We start from the raw sequence: 20,929 nt of genomic DNA, 5'->3' as shown, positions 1-20,929 counted from the left end.
ATGGGCCATACAGAAGCAGGTGGAAGATTCAAGTTTGCTAGCCTGTGGTATAAATACAATTCTATATTGGTTAAACTTTTTTTGCTAGAAGAGGTTTAAGTTAGAAAACGTTTTATGTATTTGCAACACCTGATCCATGGTGTTATTTTGACTAAAATGTTTTGTAAACTTGGAAGTGCAGTGTAAATTCAAGTTTTTATGATTGTTTTATTATTGGCCATAGGTACTTTTGAGAAATAATGAAGTAAATGTTTTTGAGCTGCTTTGTTCTAAGATTTTGTTTAATATATCTAATTTATCAGCATTCAAGCTACCAAAAGTTTTCTTCATAGGAAAAAAATACTAGAAAACTGAAATTTTTTATTTTTTCAAATAAAACTAGCTGTAGGGTTTCTTTTGTATTTATACTTATTTGGAAATTTGGAAATGAGTATAGGATATATTTGACTGTGCTTTCCTTTTATAGTAAATATTAAACTCAGGGGGAAAAGTATGACTAAAACGGGCAGTTAGGAAGACCAGAGTTAAAGATCTGGCCACATATGAAGCACACATTCGTAAATTAAATGCTGAGGCTAATTTGTAACATAGATTAATATCTAGCAGTTTTAGGGAGGTAGTTTCCTAAGTTGTAGGTGGAATGGGATTTGTCTTAGCTTGAAACATTTATTTTTGATTTTGTTTTTGATGTATAGTGAAAGGAAGAAAACACAGAATGAATTAAAGGCTATCTTGCATCCTCTTATGGATGTCCTCATGAAGCTTGGAAGGAATGCTTACATACCCTTGCTGAAAACTGACAAATGCTTACAGTTGTTATTGAAGTTATTACAGACTTGTTCATTGAAAGGTTCCCTAACACAAGATGGTAAGTGATATATTCTGTTAGTTTTATGCTTGGGCTGTTTATCGTTTGGGTTTGGATTGAAGGGAAGAGGGGAAATAAAAATGATTATCTAAGTATTTTAGTATTTGATTTTATGAGAACACATAATTCATCAGTGTGGGGAAACATATCTATAACTAAGTAGGTAAGTTTTAGATGCTTAAATGGGGAAAACAAACAAAAAAAAGAAGCATTTGTGAAGCATTAGCTGTGTTGTGCACTGTGCTAAGCATGGGGGATTCAAAAACAGGTAGGATATTTCTGCCCTTCTGGAGCTTACATTCTGATGGGGAAGATGACACATAAAGTAGAGCTGGGGTTGGGAATGGCCAAGAATAATGGGGTGGGGGCAGGTAGGTGGTGCAGTAAAGCACTGGCCCTGGAGTCAGGAGGACCCGAGTTCAAATCCTGCCTCAGTCCAGATACGTGACACTACCTAGCTGTGTGACCCTGGGCAAGTCACTTAACCCTAATTGCCCCTCCCCCCCCAAAAAGAATGGTAGGGTAGCTTTGTTCCAGACAAGATAAGAGGAAAGCTTCCTTAGCAGAGCCCACCGACCCAAGGGCAGAACTGAGTTCAGGTGGGAGCAAGGGGAAGTCCAGAGTACAGGTGGCATGTTTGAGAAAAAATATGAGTGATATAGACGCTATGCGTCACCCAGAGTTACACAGCTACCAGGTGTCTGAGGTATGATTGGAAACCAGGTTTCCTTCCTTGTGTTTCCTTGTTTTTTAGCTAGGGAAAATTTGGTAGATCTGTGATTCTTTTCCAGATAATTGAAATATCATTACAATTTACAAATTTACAAAATTGTTAAGCAGTATCTACTTGTTTATGAGATGGTACTAGATGTTATTCAAAACAAATTAAAACCAGATAATGTTATGTTTTGTTTTTGTAGCTATTGGTATAAATTTAAACAGACATGATCCATAGAGGAGGTGGTGGCAGTGGTTGTAATTTTTTTCCCCAGCAATTATATAATTTAATAGATTATGGTGATAAATCACATACAGAGTTCTATAGACATAATTTAAACATTAAATAATGCACTAAATAAGGCATTATTTACACCGTTCATAAACAATGGGGAAATTTTTTTTATACTTTCTTTCTTCCTTCCTTCCTTCTTCCCTCCCTTCCTTCCTTCCTTTCTTCCTTCCTTCCTTTCCTTTCCTTTCTTCCTTCCTTTCTTTTTTTCTTTCTCCTCAGTTACATGTAAAAACAATTTTTAACACTCATTTTTAAAACTTTCAGTTCCAAATTCTCTCCCTTCCTCCCCATCCCCTCTCCTACCCCTCTCCCACCATTGAGAAGGCAAGCAATTTGGTATAGGTTATACACATGTGGTCATGCAAAACATTTCCATAATAGTCGTGTTGTGAAAGAAAACATAGACCAAAAAATCCAAAAACTCAAGAAAAATAAAGTTAAAAAAAATACGCTCAATCTGTATTCAAACACCGTCAGTTTTTCTCTGGGGATGGATAGCATTTTTCATAATAACTCCGTCAGAATTGTCTTGGATCATTGTGTTGCTGAGAATAGCTAAGTCATTCACAGCTGATCATCTTATGATATTGGTATTACTTTGTACACAGCATCAGCTCTTGTAAGTCTTTCCAAGTTTTTCTGCAGGCATCCTGCTCATCATTTCTTATAGCACAATAGTATTCCATCGTAATCACATACCACAACTTGTTCAGCCATTCCCCAGTTGATGGGCATCACCTCAATTTCCAGTTCTTTGCCACCAGAAAAAAACTACTATAAATATTTTTGTCATATAGGTCTTTTTCCTTTTTGTTTTTTATGTCTTCTGGGATACAGACCTAGTCATGGCACTGGTAGATCAGAGGGTATGGAAGGTTTTATAGCCCTTTGGGCATAGTTCCAAATTCCTCTATAGAATGGTTGAATCAGTCCACCACTCCACCAACAGTGCATTAATGTCTCATTTTTCCCACATCCCCTTCAGCATTTCCCATTTTCCTTTTCTGCTATATTAGTCAATCTAGTAGGTGTGAGGTAGTACTTCAGAATTATCTTAATTTGCATTTCTTTCATCAGTAGTGAGTTAGAGCGTTTTTTTCATGTGGCTATAGATAGCTTTGATTATTTCATCTAAAAACTGTTCATATCTTTTGATCATTTATCAATTAGAGAATGGTTCTTATTTTTGTAAATTTGACTCAGTTCTCTATATATTTGAGAAATGAGGTCTTCATCAGAGAAACTTGGTTCAAAATATTTTTCACAGTATTGCTAACTGTATTTCCCTCCCACCCCTGCTGCATTTGTTCTATCCTCTCTGTCCTTTCATCCTGTCTCTTCTTCAAAAGTGTTTTGTTTCTGACTGTCCCCTCCCCCAATCAGCCCTACCTTCTATCACTCTTCCCCTTCTTTTATTCCCTTCCCCTCCTACTTTTCTGTAGGGTAAGGTAGATTTCTATACCCAATTGATGTGTGTATGTTATACCCTCTTTGAGCTAGTTCTGATGAGAGTAAGGTTCATTCATTGCCCTGCACCTCTCCCTCTTTGCCTCCGCTGTAAAAGCTTTTTCTTGCCTCTCTCATGTGAGATAAGCCAGAGATTATTCTATTTGGCAAAGGAAACAAGCAAAATGAAAGTTGACTTGGCTGCTGTGAATTAGGGTCCTTGAACCTCAATGCAAATGGTTATCCCAATCCTTTTTTTGATCTTCCTCATTGGCCTAGCATATAAAAACCTTCCAAAACAAAACAACTTTTTGCTCTTGGCATTTTTATCAGCTCATTCTGACATTTAACTCTCCTGACAGTTTTTATAGGATCATCCTATATTGTATTCTTACTCTCTCACCTGCCCTGGTATCCATTTTCTAAAGATATTTTAAAAAAAACCAAAACTTTTTTTTAGGCAACTTTTCCTTTTCCTCATTGTTAGAATTGTTTTTTCTTGTGCTTTCAGAATTTCGCTTTTCAAGAGAGAATTCCTCTAGGGGTTAATTGTTAGTAATCATAACATCTTAAATTATAATGTGTATGCTTAACTGTTTTCATGTTGTATCCTCCCTGTGGAATATAAGCTCTTTGAAGATAGGTAGTTATTCACTTTCTTTGTCTTCTCAGCGCCTTGCACTTGCATTAAGTAAATGCTTACTTAATTGTCTGTTGCATTGAGTTGACTTAGTTCGTGAGATTCCCACCTATTCTTTTTTTGAATTTTTGAAGTCTCTTCTCCTGAAATCTAGGGTACATGTCAGGACTGCTTTACTTTCTTTCACTTTAACATAAATTTTCTGAATTGATGTGGTCACTTTCCATTGAAGGTCTCTTCAGTCACATCCAAGCATTTTCACTGGCTGTGCCCCATGCCTGGAATTCTTTTCCTTATTAACTATTGCCTAGCTTCTTTCCAGTACCATTTAAAATTCTACCTTCTGTAGGATCCAATATAATTCTATTGCCTTCCCTGTGTTGTTTTCAATTTATTCAGTCCTTAGCCTGTTTGTACATAGTTGTTTGCATGTTGTCTCCCTCATTGGGCTGTGAGCTCCTTGAGAGCAGGGACTGTTTTTTGTATTTCTTTATATTCCCAGTGATTTTGCTTTTCTTCGTGTTCTCAGTGCTTAGCTGACTGGCCCGATGTTATTTCTACTCCAACAACCAGTTCTCTTGGTTGGTGAGAATCAGATTCTGAATAAGCTTCTTTCATTGCTTTCTCCACCTTTTGAAGTGTGGAGTTATCAGTGAGGCATTCTAGGAAATTATTAGTTGCTCTGTTTTTGGCATATATCCAGATATTTGAAGTTCTTCCATCCTCTTAGGTCATGTTTCCTTGTTAAGGTTGTGATTTGTTGCTTGAACTCAGGCATTTCTCTTTTGTTCTGATGAGCTGTAGAATAATCTTTTGACAGTGTCACTTCTGTTTTGGTGTTTGTTGGTATAATTTTATGACACTTTTGTTTTGGTATTCATTGATAACTACTCAAAATTCTTTCCACCATTTTCCTCCTTCCTGGTTCCTTTATCTTTGTATCTTTCTTAATATATCATGCTGTGCACTTTCCACCTCCACCACTTTTGCCTGTCTCATTCTTTTTGAATAAGGTTTACACTTACTAGAGCCATATTTCTGTCACCAAGCTGTAGTAATGTAGTAAACAGTCAAATCTGTTTCCTTGTGTTAGGATCTCTAGTTTATTTTACTTATTGCCTATGCTTGTGTATTTGTATATAGCTGTCTGAGGCCACTTGTTTTATTGAGGACTTACCCTTTGGAATTGGGACATGTGTAATGTATCCCTTTATAAATTAGTACTATTGGGAAAAAGATCTATATCTATGTTAAATCAAGCTTACTTTTACCATATGCAATATATTTTAGGACCTGACTAGACCTGATTTGTATATCCAGTTCTGTGTAATAAGAAACCTTAGTAAATATTTATAGCAGCTCCTGTTGTGGTAGCAAAGAAGTAAGGAGAGTGGGTGCTTATTGATTGGGGAACAGCCAAACAAATCATGATATGTGATTTTAATGGAATGTTATTGCACCACAAGAAATGATGAATGTGAATAACTTAAAAAAATTTGGGAAGACTGTGAATTGAAGCACACATAGTGAAGTAAGCAGAACAAGATAGCAATTTACATGACAGACAGTAATATAAAGAAAAGCAATATCAGAAAGATTTAGAATTCTGATCAGTGCACTGACTAGTGAGATCAGCGTCCTGAAGCATTGCTCCTGCCTCATCAGAGAGGTTGTGGAATAGAGCTATAGAATGGGTCATACATTGCTACACATGGCCAGGGTGTTGATTTATTTTGCTTAATTAAACTTCATTATAAGGCGTAGTTATATTGTTGTGGAGAAGGTGTCATTGAGAAGTCTAGTGATATAAGAGGAGAGTATCAGTGAGGCAAACCAATAAAAAAGACTTTGTCAGAAGAGGTTTCTTCTTTTAGAAAATACCCACATTTTTAAGAAAATGTGCTTGGTGTTTTGAGAGAGCATTACAAACCAACTAATTCTCTCAGTGCTAAACATAAAAAATAACATGGCATTCTCTAGGTTGAAGTAATGGACCCAGTGTGGCCCCTCTACAGCTTGTAACCTCTGGCTACCTTTGAGTCCCCTACACCTCACTAATCTCCTCAGTCTTTCAGTGAATTTGGGAGAATGAAGGCTGTGAATTTGTTTCATGCATCTCTTTGCTCTCTTGGGTTATTCCCACTTGTGTTTTTAGTTGCAGTCTTTATGTATTTTGGTCATATGATATCAGGGCCTGACCCAAATAAGCATTTTACATTTAGCTTAAAAAGGGCCATACACACTTTTTTTTCTATTCACTAATAACAGAAACACTTGACTGCTGCTATTACAGAATAATTTTTTAGGTATACAAGTTATGATTATTAAAGAATGAGACTGAGCCCGTGAGCCTGCCACAAAATTCAGACTACTTACTGTATAGTCACTCTTTGTATTCCTCTTTAAACAGTGTTTTCTTTTTTCTGTGTACATCTATTACACTCGTTCTTCTCTTGCACACTGTGGGGAATATGATAACTTTGTTCCTAACTTTTCTTGGAAGAGAAAACTAAGCTCTTGTGTTTATATATAAACGAAGGAAAATTATGTTGTGTTAGTCACTAGGCCTTCCACAAAGGGATTAGGAGGGTTGTGTCAAGTTTGTATTACAAATCTTTCAGTTTTTCTAACTGTAAAGCAAAGTTACTAGTTAGTTAACTCATTTTTATTAAATGCTTTCTATAGGAAAATTACCACATCAAAGGTTACATAGTATAAGGAAGATGTCAATAAGTAGCTTTCTGTTGTAGAGTGTTATAGTAATAGTTTGTGTAGGGACTATGGTAGTAATGGTGGAAAAAAAGGGAACAATTACTATCTTCTATCTGTCTTGCATCTTACTACCTGGCCTTATACCCCTAAACATTGTATTCTCTTTCATAATAAATTAGGCCAGTTAAGAGTATTTATACATGTGATAATTAGTATACATAGGATATTTAAACAATTGAATGTCATTTAGACAAGAAAATGAAGAAGAAATTAATGTCATATTTCCTTTCATGTTCTGGGTGATGAGTAGGGACATTAAATTAACATTCTTTTATTAAAGAAATTGCTTCCCTTTATCTACCATTAGCTTGTGGCTTCTTTGCACTGGGGGTCCAGTATGAACAGCTATTGTTGTAATGCATAAGGATGTACCCAACATCAGTTTCTATGAATTTTGTGATCACAGCTAAAGTTCTACCTTCTGCAGGAAGCCTTTCTCACTTCTCCTTTTATTTAGTATCCTTCCTGTAATGCTATTTCCAATTTATCTTGTGTGTATCTTGTTTGCACATGGTTGTTTGCATATTGTCTCTCCCCTACTAGACTGTGAACTCTGTGAGAGCAGGGCCTTTTTTTTTTTTGCCTCTTTTTTTGTATCCCTGGTGCTTAGTACAGTGCCTGGCCCCTCAGTAAGTGCTTAATAAATGCTTTTTGTCTTGAGTAATAGTTTTAGTTTCTGATGTTTCTGGAATAATTTACTTTTTCTTTTGGTACAGATGGGGTACTAACTCTTCTTCAGAATTCTGTCATATCCACTACAGAAAGTATTTCTGAGTTTATTGTTAGAAGGCTAACTGCCAATGAATTGAGTACTGTAAGTATTTAATGGAATAACCTGACAGTTGTGTTGTTAAATTGAAATGTTATGTAATGTTTTCCCCTTGGATAAATCTACTAAAAAGTCTTTTTACATGTAAGAACTTGAGTGATGCCTACCATCCAATTCTTTTGCCAAATGATTATTGGCTCTTTCATGCTCCCTCATGTGTGAATGTTTGTAAAAATTAGATGTTTTATCTGTGATTCTGATTCCTTGCTTTTGTTTTAATATGTGATCCATTTGTTGAAGGATCATTGAATCTTGATTTTTAATTTTTTTGTAATTTTGTAATTTTTTCTTAGAGATATTTTAATACTAATTATACATATCTTTTATTTGTCTTAGGTTTCAGATCTAGAACGTTGTCACTTATACTTAACAATGTTATCTGAACTTGTGAATTTACATGGGAAGATTGGTTGGAAAAACAGTGACTCCATTTGGAGATTCATTTCCCTTTTAAAAAATGCCTCCATTCTGCATCTGCAAGACATGAGTAGTGAACAGGTAATTTTTCTAATAATGTAATTTTTTTGTGAGCTTGTTGTAGCTTACAAGAAATATTAGATCTAGGGGCAGCTAGGTGGCGCAGTGGATAGAGCACTGGCCCTGAAGTCAGGAGGACCTGAGTTCAAATCCGGCGTCAGACCAAACACTTGACACTTACTAGCTGTGTGACCCTGGGCAAGTCACTTAACCTCAGTTGCCTAAAAGCAAAAAAAAAAATATTATTAGATCTAATTGCTGTAATTAATCAGTTAATCAATAAGCATTTAATTAAGTAACACCTTTGTTTGAAGCATTGTGCTAAGAGCTGAGGATATGAAGATAAAAATGAACGTCTCTGCCCTCAAGAAGCTTTTATTCATTTGAGGGAGACATACATAAATAAGCAAAATATATACAAATTGAATACAAAGTAAATTTTTTGTTGTGGAAAAGGGCACTAGCACTTGGGAGGATCAGGAAAGTCTGTGTAGAATATGGTGCTTCAGCTGAGTTTTGAAATAAAGAATTTTAAGAAGTGGCAGTCAGTCCATTCCAGGCATGGAAGACAGCTTAATTAAAAAATATAGAAAAGCAAGATACAGTGTCATGTGAGAAGAAGAACGAAAAGAGCACTTTGGATGAACTATAAATGAACCAAGTGCAGTAATGGATAATAAGTTTGGAAAGGTGGTTGGAGCCAGATTGTGAAGGACTCTAAAGCTAAATGGAAGAGCTTATTTTTGATTCTAGAGGAGATAGGGAGCTAGTGGAGTTATTAAGTAGGGTAATGACATCGTCTAACGTGCTTTAGGAGAATCACTTTGGAAACTGAGGCGTGGCTACAAAATGGTAAGACTAAAATTACAAGTCACTCATGACTGACTAATTTCGTGATGCTCGGCATCAGTTTCTCCAGCTATAGAGTAGGAGGACTGGACCATGGGACTTTGAAAGTGTCTTCCTTATCTAACTCTATGATCCTGTGACCCTACTTTATAACAACAGAAGAATGTAGGTGGCCACATAGTCTTGTGAAAAGGAGCATGACTGAGTTAGAAGGAGAATAAAGACATGTCAGTCATGACCCCTAGGTTCAGATCTAGGTAGATGGGGCTAAGTGACACAAGAAATAGAACCTAGGACTTGGAGTCAGGAAGTCTTGAGTTCAGATTCTGCCTCAGACCAGCTGTGTGACCCGTGAAAGTCACTTAATCTCTGTTATGCAAAATGGGGATAACAACACCTACTTCCCAATGTTTTTTTGAGGATCAACTGAGATAATAATTGTAAAGCACTTTACAAACCTTAAATTGCTATGTAAGTGTTATTTGTTGCTATTATTTTCATTGTTAGGAACATTACTTCGTTGTACCTATTTCTTACATATCAGATGAGGACAGTGCTTTTAGCCTGATTCCCCGGGGTTGTAGGAAGGATGAGATGACAGCAGATGGGAAAGTCCTGTGAACAACTCCAACACTCTATAATGGAAGACAGTGTTGTTACTTAAAGTTGACTCACTTGTCCAGAATTCTCACTCAGGAACAGTGGCACCAAGACCTTATGTGTGTGTTGTGCTTCAAGCATCCTCCGTGTATTCTCAGTAACTTGTTTGGATCCATCATCAGTAGACCTCTGTAGACCAGTAAGATCAAAGAATCATAGAAAGAGATCAAGAAAGGACCTTGAATATCACCTCGTCCAAACCCTCTCATTTTATAGATGATGAAACAGTCTCAGAGAAGTCCTTAAATGACTTAAGGTCCCCCAGGTAATAAGGGGCAAAACTGGGAATTGAACCTTGGTCTTGCGTCTCCAAATGCAGCACTGTTTCAAGCATTTCACATTGTTTTTTGATGAGAAGGGGGAAAAATTAACTTAAAAAATTATACTTTTCCATAAAAAAATTATATTTTGTTTATATCTAATAGGTATAAATATAAAACAGTTCCTGTAGTTATGTAATAAAATAACAACTACTATATGAAAATTATTATAATTTTATAAAGGTAGGCACATTCTCTTTGCAAAATTTAATGATACAATTTCTTGTAGTATATGTAGATGTATCATTTAGCTTTCTGTTCTTACTGGACAAGGTGGCTAGGATAAATAAAGCTGTCTGCAATGATGAAAGATCATTGTGTAACTTTCATGAATAATTTTCTGATCTATTACTAAGAATATGAGTTAATCTAACTTTATATTTCTTCATTTTGGGGCGCAGAGAAGTAGCCTAGTTACCCAGGTAGTAAAGCTGGGATTTGAACCTACATTCTGTTGATGCCAAATTGAGTGCTTATTCTAGTACAGCACAGGCACCATTAAAATATTTAATTTTTAAGGGTCCTTTTTATTTCACTTTTTGAAGTGCTTTGAACTTTTGTAAGGTTATGAAGGATCATAGTACATAAAAAGGAATTCAATTCCTCACTGCAAAAGTGTTGTAATATCAAAATGGTCTGCATAGACATTGGTCCTCCCTTTGGGATAGGGAAGATTTAAACAACATTTCCTGCGAGTGATATGATACAGACGTGACTATTTGTGAGACACCCATGGTCCTTGGAGTCTTCCTAGTAATGCTTTCTGCGTCTCTTTTTTTAAGGCTGTCACATACTACCACAACTGATAACTTCTAAAATGAATGTGTGGCCACCCAAGCTCCTAGATTACAGATTATGATTTATAATGTCTGTACTCAAGTCAGTCAACAAGAATTTATTAAATGCTTACGTAAGCACCTGCTAAATACCAGGCATTGTGCCACTGAGAAAGGCAAAAACGCTGTCCGTCTCCTTAAGAAGCTCATATTGTAATGGAGGAGAAAACATTTCAGTAACTATGTACATACACATACATATGTGTATATATAGAACACATACATACAGTGAGCAAGAAGGTAATCTTAAGAGGAAAGGCCGCGAACACAGTTGACAGAGAATATGAATGACAGAGTGAGCAGAAGTGAAAGAGTTTCTTGTCAGTGTGTTGGAAGCTCAGGAGTGTTATACAGGATGTGCATACACTTGGATGTACAGTGATGGGACGTGGGCAGCAAGGTGGCATAATAGGCAGACCACTGGACTTGGAGTCAGGAAGACCTTATTTCAGAGTCTGCTTCAGACACTTAATAGTTGTGTAGCTCCCTGAGCAAGTGACTTAATTTCTCAGCCTCAGTTTCCTCATCTGTAATATGAGAATAATAATAGCACCTGAGAAAGTTGATGTGTAGATCAAATGAGATAATATTTTAGAAGTGTTTTGCAAACCTTAAGGCATTATATAGATGTTAGCTAATATTATTAAATAGTGTTGACCTAAATTAGTCTTGGTAGAGAGTAGTATTTGTTGCTAACTGTAGCACTTGTTAAGTTACTTTGGGCTGTGTGGTTAAGGCTCTATGCATTGGTTTACACAGCACATTCATCAGAGTCGTTTTCTGTAGTCAGGAAGGATGACATTTCTTTTGCTTTTCTCCAGAGAGCAGAAGTAGGAGAAGTGGGTGGAAATTGTAGAGAGGTAGACTTATTATTGCTTTAAAGATATAATGGACTTGAACTGACTTTATATTAAACAATTTTTTTTTCCCTTATCAGGAACCAAAACTAGGTAAACAGATTCAGAAAGTAGTTAGTATGGCGTGTTTGGCAGCGGTCTGTGGGATCCTCTCCCAGAAATCAGATTTGCATCTTGATTTCCTAGATATTGAAATTTTGGAAAACTTTATTTCTTCTTTTCACCTCAACCAGATAGTAAGAAAGCCACATGCTGAGAAACAAAACAGGTTTGTACCAATCTTTTCTAGCTTAAGATGTTCTTGAACTGTTTCTTTTATTGCTATTAGAGAATTTTAAAATCCAGAATCCTATCCTTGTGTTTCAGGAACTGAATTAGATATTCATCTCATCCAGCCCTGGTATTGTCACTTTGGTTTGACCATGTGTAGTTGTATTTGTCTTCGACTACAGTAGTATTAGCAGATTTTCTTCCTGTTAGCTGATGATGAATGGGCTTCTTCAATTTAAGTGATTCTCTGATAGGCAGGGGAACTTGATGGTAGTAATGTTTAAATTTGTCTCTATAAGAACTGTATATGCAAAGAAAATGAAACTTTACCATAAATAACTATAAATAGTAATGGTATTTTTTTGTTACAGTTTATTTGAAGAATCATCTTCTTCCCAGGGATGGGGGAGAGTAGTTGCACAGTATATTCATGATCAATGGCTCTGCCTCTCATTCCTGTTAAACAAATACCATACCCTTATACCAGCTACGGAGGGTGAGATGGAACCTTTTCTGCATGTCATTCCAAAGCCAGTAGGCATTTTGCAGTCTGCATTAGAAGCCTTCACTATTCTTCCTTCTGATCAGGTTTTACCAGTGTTTCATTGCATGAAAATACTGGTTCCTAAAGTAAGTGATAGATTTGTCAATTTAAGTCTAGCTATAGAAATAATTACAAAATTTTTTTGAAATTAAGGGATAACTACCTCCCTTTTTTTTTTTTTAAAGCTTCTTTGCTCCTCAGAGTCACTCTGCATTGAGTCTTTTGATATGGCTTGGAAAATTATATATTCTTTGAGCAACACACAGCTGATATTCTGGTCTAATTTGAAGGCTTTTATCCAGTTTGTCTTTGATATCAGAGTTCTTACTGTTGCTGCCAGAATCAAGGGCCAGGCATATTCAAAAATAAAGGAGGTAAATTTTTTTTTTTTAGCATAGCCTCTGGGATTATCATTTGTGGATAAGAAATTTTAAGCTACAACTAAATTTACTATATTATCTTTTCTTCACTTATGAACTTAAAAATAACTAATTAGCACAGTATAATGGGCTTTATATGATTAAAAAAGAAATCTAAGCCTAAGTATGCCATGAAGTTTTCTTTTTATGGAAAAGTATCAGGGTTATTTATTCATTTTTTCCCATTTTGGGGAGGGAATTTGTTCCTTTGGAGATTTCTAGATGATTAGGAAACCAGAGTGATCTTGTTAGTGCTATGTTTTTTTATGTTTTTTAAAACTGTCTCTAGGCATTGAATAGATTTGTTTGTAGACTTGATGTTGGTTATAATGCAACTTCTATTAAAGAGATTTAATTAGAGGTTGTTCACCTAATAGTTAATAGGGACACTGATTTCTTTGAAAGCAAAAATGCAAGTAAGTAAATTGACTTCCATTTTATTTTCATTGCAGATTATATATAAGGTAATTGAAATGTCCACAACAAAGACTGGGGTCTTGAATATATTGATAAGTTATTGCTGTCGATCTTGGATAGTTCCTGCTTCAGATGATTTGACCCTAACCCAAGATCCATTCTCAAGTGCTAGAGATTATATTGAACTTGTTATTGAAGGCTGCATCTTTGGAACTGTGTTTAGACGAGATCAAAGGTAAAAAAACACTTGATTTCATACTATTATTTAAATTAATTTACTTAATTTTAATTAAATTAAATTTAAATTAAATAACTTAATTATGTAGAATTATATGTACCAACTACTTTACATTTCTTTTCTTTGTTCTGAAGCTATTAAGAGAAAAAAAAGCTATTAGATTTGGAATTATTTTGTACTTTAATCTTCTAAAAATATTCTTTTATCTTTTTTTTTTTGTTAAGGCTTATACAGGATGTACAAGCCTTCATAGAAAATCTTGGACATGAATGTGCAGCAAATGTTGTCACAGAAAAGTAAATATGTTTAATATTTTTTCTTGTCTAAACATAAATGGGAAATTGTTCCTTTATTATTATGAAAAGGCACCTTTGTTAAATGGGGGAATATTTACGAATTAGAAAAAAATAAGATCTAATTAAATTAACATTTATTAAGCACTAGTTATATGTAAGGAGCAATGTTGTTTAAGCCAGCTGTCAAAAAATACATTTAAATGTACTATTCTTTGAAAGCTGTTTTTCTTGGTGCTATTGCCAATAATGTAAAATTCCAGTACTATAACCCTTGCACTAAAAGCCCAGAATGAAAAAAATAATTGAGTAAAGAAGATTTTTTGGCCCCTTTAGAATGTATTAAAATGATTTATTCTTTAGATTTTCTTTGTTATAAAAATTTACAGATGGCATAACTAACTGATTAATACCATATCAAACCAAATGTAGTTACTCTGAAACATTTTAGAAGTTTTTATCTCTGATTAGATCTGATTTCTCTGATCCATTCTGTGAACTCAGCCTTGTAAAAGTTTCAGGATAGTATTTTCACATTTTATCACTAATTATTCTCTTAAATTTCTGACACTTATCTTTTTAACATGGTTTTTGAAATTTATTTTGTCCCTGAGAGAGAGCAGTATTGTTTTATTTGCTTTGATTTATGTTTGTGAGAACTCATAATGAATTTCATCATTCTTTACTTTTCTTTGTAAAACCAAAAGTTATAGTCATTAAAGTATATTATTTTGGAAGATATTCCCAGGCGCATTGTAGAGTATCTGCCATTATTCATGGAGCTAAATTTCTCCACTTTTAAAAAAGAGTTGGTGTTTTAAACGAGAGAACCTGTAGAACAGGGGTTCTACAAGGGTTACTGGGGCCCCTGACCCTCAAGAAGTCCATGGATAGATTCAGGGAGTTCATGAACTTGCATGGGGGAAAACAATCCATTATTATTTTAACAATCTCTAACAGAAATTTAGAATTTCTTTCAATTATTAATTTTAAAAAAAACAAAAACAAAACAACTTTTTTTTCTGAGGAGTCTATAGACTTTATGTGACTGCCAAAGTGATTGTGGTGGAACACAGAGTGATATCCTCATTCATATTAGAATAGAGAGTGTGGGAATTCATTAAATTAACTGCCAATCATTTTGGCTAAGATAGTTTATATTTAGCTCTGCTTCTCATAGTTTTTCAAATAAGAGTGTAAAGGAGTCCAAGAATATAGGCCCCCTTTGCCAGATGTACCTTGTATTTTTTAATATAGAAAAATACTGGCCATTGTGATACTTGATGTTTATTCCAATTGTTACTTGAGAAAAGGAGTATTTGCAATCTTGTATGCAATCTGCTTTTATAAGGTTTTATTACTTGGCTATGATATCAGATGTGCTTTCCTTAGTATGGGAAGGTGATACTACTTGTCCAATATCAATAGAGTATGAATGTTGAATAAGAACAGATGTCAAGGTGGATTTGTGTTGATCCATTCATACTTTCTGGAGAGTTTCCCCAGTTGACTAAAATATGATTATTTTTATCTTAGATGTTAAGCAGTAATGAAAAATTATTTTCTTTAAATTTGGGACTTTTAACTTAATAAAATGTTTTACCTGGGGTTTTTTTAAATGTTTTGATAAAATAGTTTCATTTGTTTACTGCACATTCAAGATATATTGAATATTATTCAATACATATGTTTTCCAGTACTAACAGAGATGACCATTATGTGAGAGTTTGCACTATCAAATTCCTTTGTTTATTGGATGGATCAGATATTTCCCACAAGATGTTTATAGAAGATCTTGCAATCAAGCTACTAGCTAAAGTAAAGATGTTACTTTATTTTACCTTTAAGATAATTTAAAAATAATCTTTGTTTTTATTAAAGGACTAACAATATAGTGGTGTATTAACCCAGCAGGTTCAGTCAGCAATTCTTTTTACATAGGCAGAAAGTACATTTTAGTGTTTTGAAAAAAAACAAAACCTCTAAATCAAGAAGAAATTAGCTTTAGTGTTTATTTCTGAACATTTGGGTTCAATATTAGTATAGTTACTAAGGCAAAATTGTCTTACTGAACCTAGTTTTTATATCTAAAAAACAGACAGCATAAATATAAAAGTATTGTTACAAGCTCTGGATTGTGGATTTTCAGAAAAATGTGTCAGGATTCGCATCTCTATAAATTCTTCCTGTTGTGTTACATAATGGCAATTTCCCATTATTAAAATAGTCAATGTAGCTAAGTGGGCAAATTTCTTGAAACTGTATGCTGAGCTCTGGTTACTTTGGGAGTAAGTGTAAGATGTTGTGAAAAAAGAGGTAGTAAAGAAGCACCAAGCTGGTTTCTATTTTTCACCCTGTAACTTGTTTATTGGACAGAGATGCATTGGTAGCAGCTTTTGGGTCCTGTGGTTTTGAATTCCCCATTGCTTAGAGAGGTAAATTCCACTAGTGGCTCTGTCATTGACTTGTTTTGTGAAGAGAGAGTGATTCAACTTTAATATTCTATAATTCTGACAGTATAGGAAATTTGGAATGTTCAGGGACCTAAGTTTGGTCCTCTTTTGGTTGGATTTCAGAAAAGAATATAGAATAATGAAGTAATTCAGCTCAATAGGATTCAGTTCTTGCTATATGTCAGTCACTGGTCTCAATGTTGAGAATGCATGTACAAAAATGGAACAGTCTCTGACCTCACAATCTTATATGCTACTGAGGGGAAAATGTCAAGTGCATAGATAAATAAATAAAAAATATGTAGAAGGAAGAAGCAAAGTAATTTTGAAGTGTGTGAGGGGGGTGGGGGTAAATGTACTGATGGCTGGAGGTTTCAAGAAAGGCATCTTGTAGGAGGTGACACTTGATCTGAGCCTTGAAAGGAGTTACCCAGTAGTCTTAACAGGAGGAGGTTAGGAGAAAGAGCATTCCAGGTATAGGAAATAATCTGTGTTAAGGGTAGGAGTTGAAATACTGTCTATGGGGAGAAATTGGGAGGGAGTACTTGCCCTGCATCTCATGCATTTGTCACCATTTTTTACTAGTCAAATAGCCATTGCTAACAACTAACTGCCTCCTACTTGATCTCTTCACCTCAAGTCACGTTGAGGCATGAAGTCAGGGAAAACTCCCTCCCAGAGCTGTGCATAAGAGGAACTGGCTACTTTGAGAGGGAGTGGAAGGTGTTAAAGCAGAGCCGTGACAGTTGCTTGTGGGACAGGTTATGGTGGGCATTTCTAAATAGCTGCAGAGGTCCCTTTCAGCTCTTAGATTCTGTAAAGTGTCTCTCTACTCCAGTCCATCCTCCACAGAGTTGCCAAAGTTATTTTCCTAAAGTGCAGATCTTTTCATATTACTTCACTGCAAGGTAAACTACAGTGGCTTCCTATTAACTCCCAAGATAAAATGGGAATTCCTCTGTGTGGCTTTCACAGTCTGGTTCTAGTTGGTTTTTCAAGCCTCACTATATATTACTCTCTTTCCCACACTTTATGGCACAACTAAACTGGTTTTCTGGATGTTCGCAATCAGCACTCTTGTCTTTTGTCTCTTTGCTTTTGTATTGGTCATCCCCGATACCTAGAATGTATTCCTTTACTTCCATCTGAGAATCCTTCAAGACAGTTTCCTTCAGGACTCAGGCTAACCTGATCCCCACCTTCTAGTGCCCTTTCTCCATATACCACTTTGTATGGTCTTCTCTGTTAAAAGTAGAGCATTTTATTTTTGTCTTTGTATCTCCAGTGCCAGTGCCTGACATGTAGTAGGCACTTAATAAATACTAGTTTATTGATTAATGTGAAATTTGTTGAGAACGATAGGTTATAATGAGACTGTAAAGGACTTTAAATGCCAAAGGAATTTGTATTTGATCCTAGAAGCATTAGGGAACCATTAAAACTTCTTGGTCAAAGGGAATAACATGGTCAGAGCTGTTCTAGGATGATCAGTTTGGCAGTTATGTACAGAATGAATTGGAGATGGGAAATATTGGTAGAAAGGTCAGTTAGATGGCTTTTGGAGTAGTCTAGACAAGAGGCGTTAAGGGCCTGAAGTAGAGTGGCGGCCATGTGGATGGAGAGGAAAAGATGATACAGAGGTAGAATTAACAGGACCTAGCATCTGATTGAATACAGGAGTGAGGGAGAAAGAAGAATTGAAGATGATTTCAAGGTTTCAGCCTGGGTGACTGCAAAGATAGTAGCACCCCAACAAATATAGAGAAGTTATAATGTACAATCTAAATGATCAGAAATAAAGTATTGTACATTTGGGCTTTAGGTTTCATGAAATAAATAACAAAACAAATCACTGAGTGCAATAAATTAATGTATTTTTTTTGATAGCCATTGTCTTGATTGGTAAATTTGGGTGGAATACTGAAGAAAGTAAAACAGTAAGCTGTCTGTCTGTCTCTCCCTTCCTCCTTCTGTTTCTCTTTTGATTCCCATCTTGTCTGTGTTTTCAAGTAAGAGGTACATGGTTCTTTATAATGTGCCTGTTGTAAACTTGTGGAGGAGGATAGCTAGCTGCCCAGAACTATTAGTACATTTCTTCTGAAAACATAAGGAAATCTTTACCACCTCTGTGTAAAGCACCTTGTGGTGAAGTATAAAATATGGTTTCTGCAATCAAGGAATCTTCTGTTAAATTTAAGTCAATCAACAAACAAGCATTTATTAAGCACTCACTTATGTGCCTCGCATTGTCCTAAGCAAGCAGCTTAGGCAGATGGTGCAGTTGATGGAGTGCTCAGCCTGGAGTCAGGAAGACCTGAGTTCAAATCCAGTCTCATGCATTTACTAGCTGTGTGACCTGGGCAAGTCACTTAACCCTGTTTGCCTTAGTTTCGTCATCTATAAAATGAGCTGGAGAAGAAAATAGCAAACCATTCCAATATCTCTGCCAAGAAAAACCCAAATAGGGTCATGAAGAATTGGGCATGACTGAAAAATGACAGAACAACATCATTGTCCTGAGCAGTGGATACAAAGAAAGGCAAAATCACAGTCCCTGCCTTCAAGAACTCACTTTCTCTTTCTCTCCCTTTCTCTTTCTCTCTCTCTCTTTTTTTTGCTTTTCGGTGAGGTGTGGTCAGGGTTAAGTGACTGGCCCAGGGTCAAACAGCTAGTGAGTGTCAAGTGTCTGAGGCCAGATTTTGAACTCGGGTCCTCCTGACTTCAAGGCTGGAACTCTATCCAGTGTGCCACCAACCCGCCCCTTGGGGACTCACTTTCTACTAGGGGAGACAACATGTAAATGAGTATGCATGAGTTTTGAGTTCAGACTGAGTCTCTTCACTTATCTATAAGTATCCTCTTTCCTTGTGTTCCTTTGTACCTCATTAAAAAAATAGTTTTAGTATTGTTTTTTGATTTTTTTTTATACCTCTTCACATATTTTTCCCTCCTGTTTTTCTCTTTTTTTATCTTTCCCCCATCTGTTATGTGGTTTTTTTCTCTACCTTTCTTCTCCTTCTGCACACCTAAGATAATTCCTGCCTTGAGCTGGGGTGGTAGAGTTAAAAAAAAAAATCACTAGACTGAAGGAATAGTTGGGAATTTGCCACAAATTAGCTTTGTAATCTTGAGAAAGTTTTTTTTTTAATGGGCTTGATTTTCATCTGTAAAATGAAGTTTGGTTGAATGATCCCTAAAGTTTCTTCATTGTATTCTCATTCCTTCCCCTTTACTTATTGATAATATGGAATTAAGGCATATTTTAAAGTCATTCATTTCATTTAATAAGTGAACTTTTATTCTGTTTCTGAATTTTAGAAGCAGAAAAGTTGAACTTCTGTGTTTACCTCTTTAAAAATAAAAAAGACACATAACCCTCACCAGCTGTGTGACTCTGGGCAAGTCACTTAACCCCATTTGCCCCCACTAAAAAAAAAAAGTCCTACTTTTAGTTGCCTTTTTTCTTTTCCTTCTTCTTTTGGCCCTCTTGATTTTCCCCTCCCCTCTCCTCCCCTTTTCTTTGTGGGGTAGTTGCACATGAATTTATTTTCCAAAAGATGGTGGTAGGCTGATGGGTTTAGGGTTACATTGTTACCAATTTATGCTCTAGCAAATTACATTTGTAACTTATTTTAGTTCTGATCACAAGCCATTTAAGTACTTTTTAAACTTAGTGTTATAACATTAAAATTGAATTTCTTTTCAGGATGAGCTGGTATCCAGGTCTAGAACACGCTATTATGTGAATTCTTTGCAGCACAGAGTAAAAAATAGAGTGTGGCAGACTCTACTTGTACTCTTTCCCAAATTTGACCAGGTATATCTTTCATCATATACACATCATTAAGACTAATTTAGCTTTTTAATTAAGAGATTATTCTATTAAAACAATGCTCAATACTTTTAAATGAGATTAGGCTGAGGAATACATACTTATATCAAGCTTCATAATTAAAATTAAGTAGAAGATGCATTTTATGAAGAGAGGTACTGGCCTAATCACTTGTTTACTAGGATAAGTTTCATAGAAATAAATTTATAAATGGACTAAATAACATAACCAGTACCCCTTTAATATTTTATTATCTGATGATAACTTAACCTTCGCTAAAATACAAATGTGAGCACAGAGGAAAATAACAGAAAAGTATGTTTGAAAATATGGATATGGTTTGAAATGCCAAGAAAGGAAAAAGCTATATCTAGACTGCTTGTATATTTTCTTCAGTTAGAGGATTGGAAGACATAGGACATGTGGAGATGGCAAGTACTGAATTAAATTACCCTACACTCTGCCCCTCCAGTAATATTTCTTCACAGACAGGAAATCCAATTACTGATAAATCAGGTTTTTTTGCCTGTTAACTGTTGTAGTTAGAGCAAAGGTAAAACATAACTTCAAATTAGATGAAAGAATAAAAATGAAAAGATATCAAACAATTGCAACAGGTTCATGCTGACATTTTCAAAACATTTGCAGTGTTATGGGCTGGGGGGGGTGGGGAGGAAAATGGAAATAGGCATTAATAATGGCCTTAATTATCATTCTTTCCAGTAAAAATGTTGCTGATATGAAGCAGTCACCACAGTAAGGAGAACAAAAGAACCTAGAAACTACTTGAGCCAGTGTAGACTCCATCTCCTTGCCAAGCAGAAGTAATGACAGTTTAGGATACAAACTCATTTGTAAAACACTAGGAAGGAGGGTAGTAGAATATTATAAATAGTA

General features: G+C 35.4%; 1 protein-coding gene across 1 annotated transcript in view; it reads left to right on the top strand.

Annotated features, from left to right (window-relative positions):
• Positions 1 to 20,929, top strand: part of TARBP1 (tRNA guanosine 2 -O-methyltransferase TARBP1) — an 82,073-nt gene that overhangs the window by 29,208 nt on the left and 31,936 nt on the right. Inside the window, exons 12-21 of the mRNA XM_078156241.1 lie at positions 696 to 868; positions 7,455 to 7,552; positions 7,904 to 8,065; positions 11,647 to 11,834; positions 12,208 to 12,466; positions 12,566 to 12,754; positions 13,252 to 13,451; positions 13,679 to 13,750; positions 15,445 to 15,565; positions 19,907 to 20,017. Coding sequence (XP_078012367.1) covers positions 696 to 868; positions 7,455 to 7,552; positions 7,904 to 8,065; positions 11,647 to 11,834; positions 12,208 to 12,466; positions 12,566 to 12,754; positions 13,252 to 13,451; positions 13,679 to 13,750; positions 15,445 to 15,565; positions 19,907 to 20,017 — 1,573 coding nt within the window. The remainder of the gene's footprint in view (positions 1 to 695; positions 869 to 7,454; positions 7,553 to 7,903; positions 8,066 to 11,646; positions 11,835 to 12,207; positions 12,467 to 12,565; positions 12,755 to 13,251; positions 13,452 to 13,678; positions 13,751 to 15,444; positions 15,566 to 19,906; positions 20,018 to 20,929) is intronic.

The sequence above is a fragment of the Phascolarctos cinereus genome, unplaced genomic scaffold (genome assembly GCF_003287225.1).
Source record: "Phascolarctos cinereus isolate Bilbo 61053 unplaced genomic scaffold, phaCin_HiC Scaffold_5;HRSCAF=322, whole genome shotgun sequence".
Lineage (NCBI taxonomy): Eukaryota > Metazoa > Chordata > Mammalia > Diprotodontia > Phascolarctidae > Phascolarctos > Phascolarctos cinereus.
The sequence above is the reverse complement of the archived record's forward strand: the minus strand, read 5'-3'. Positions and strand labels throughout refer to the sequence as shown.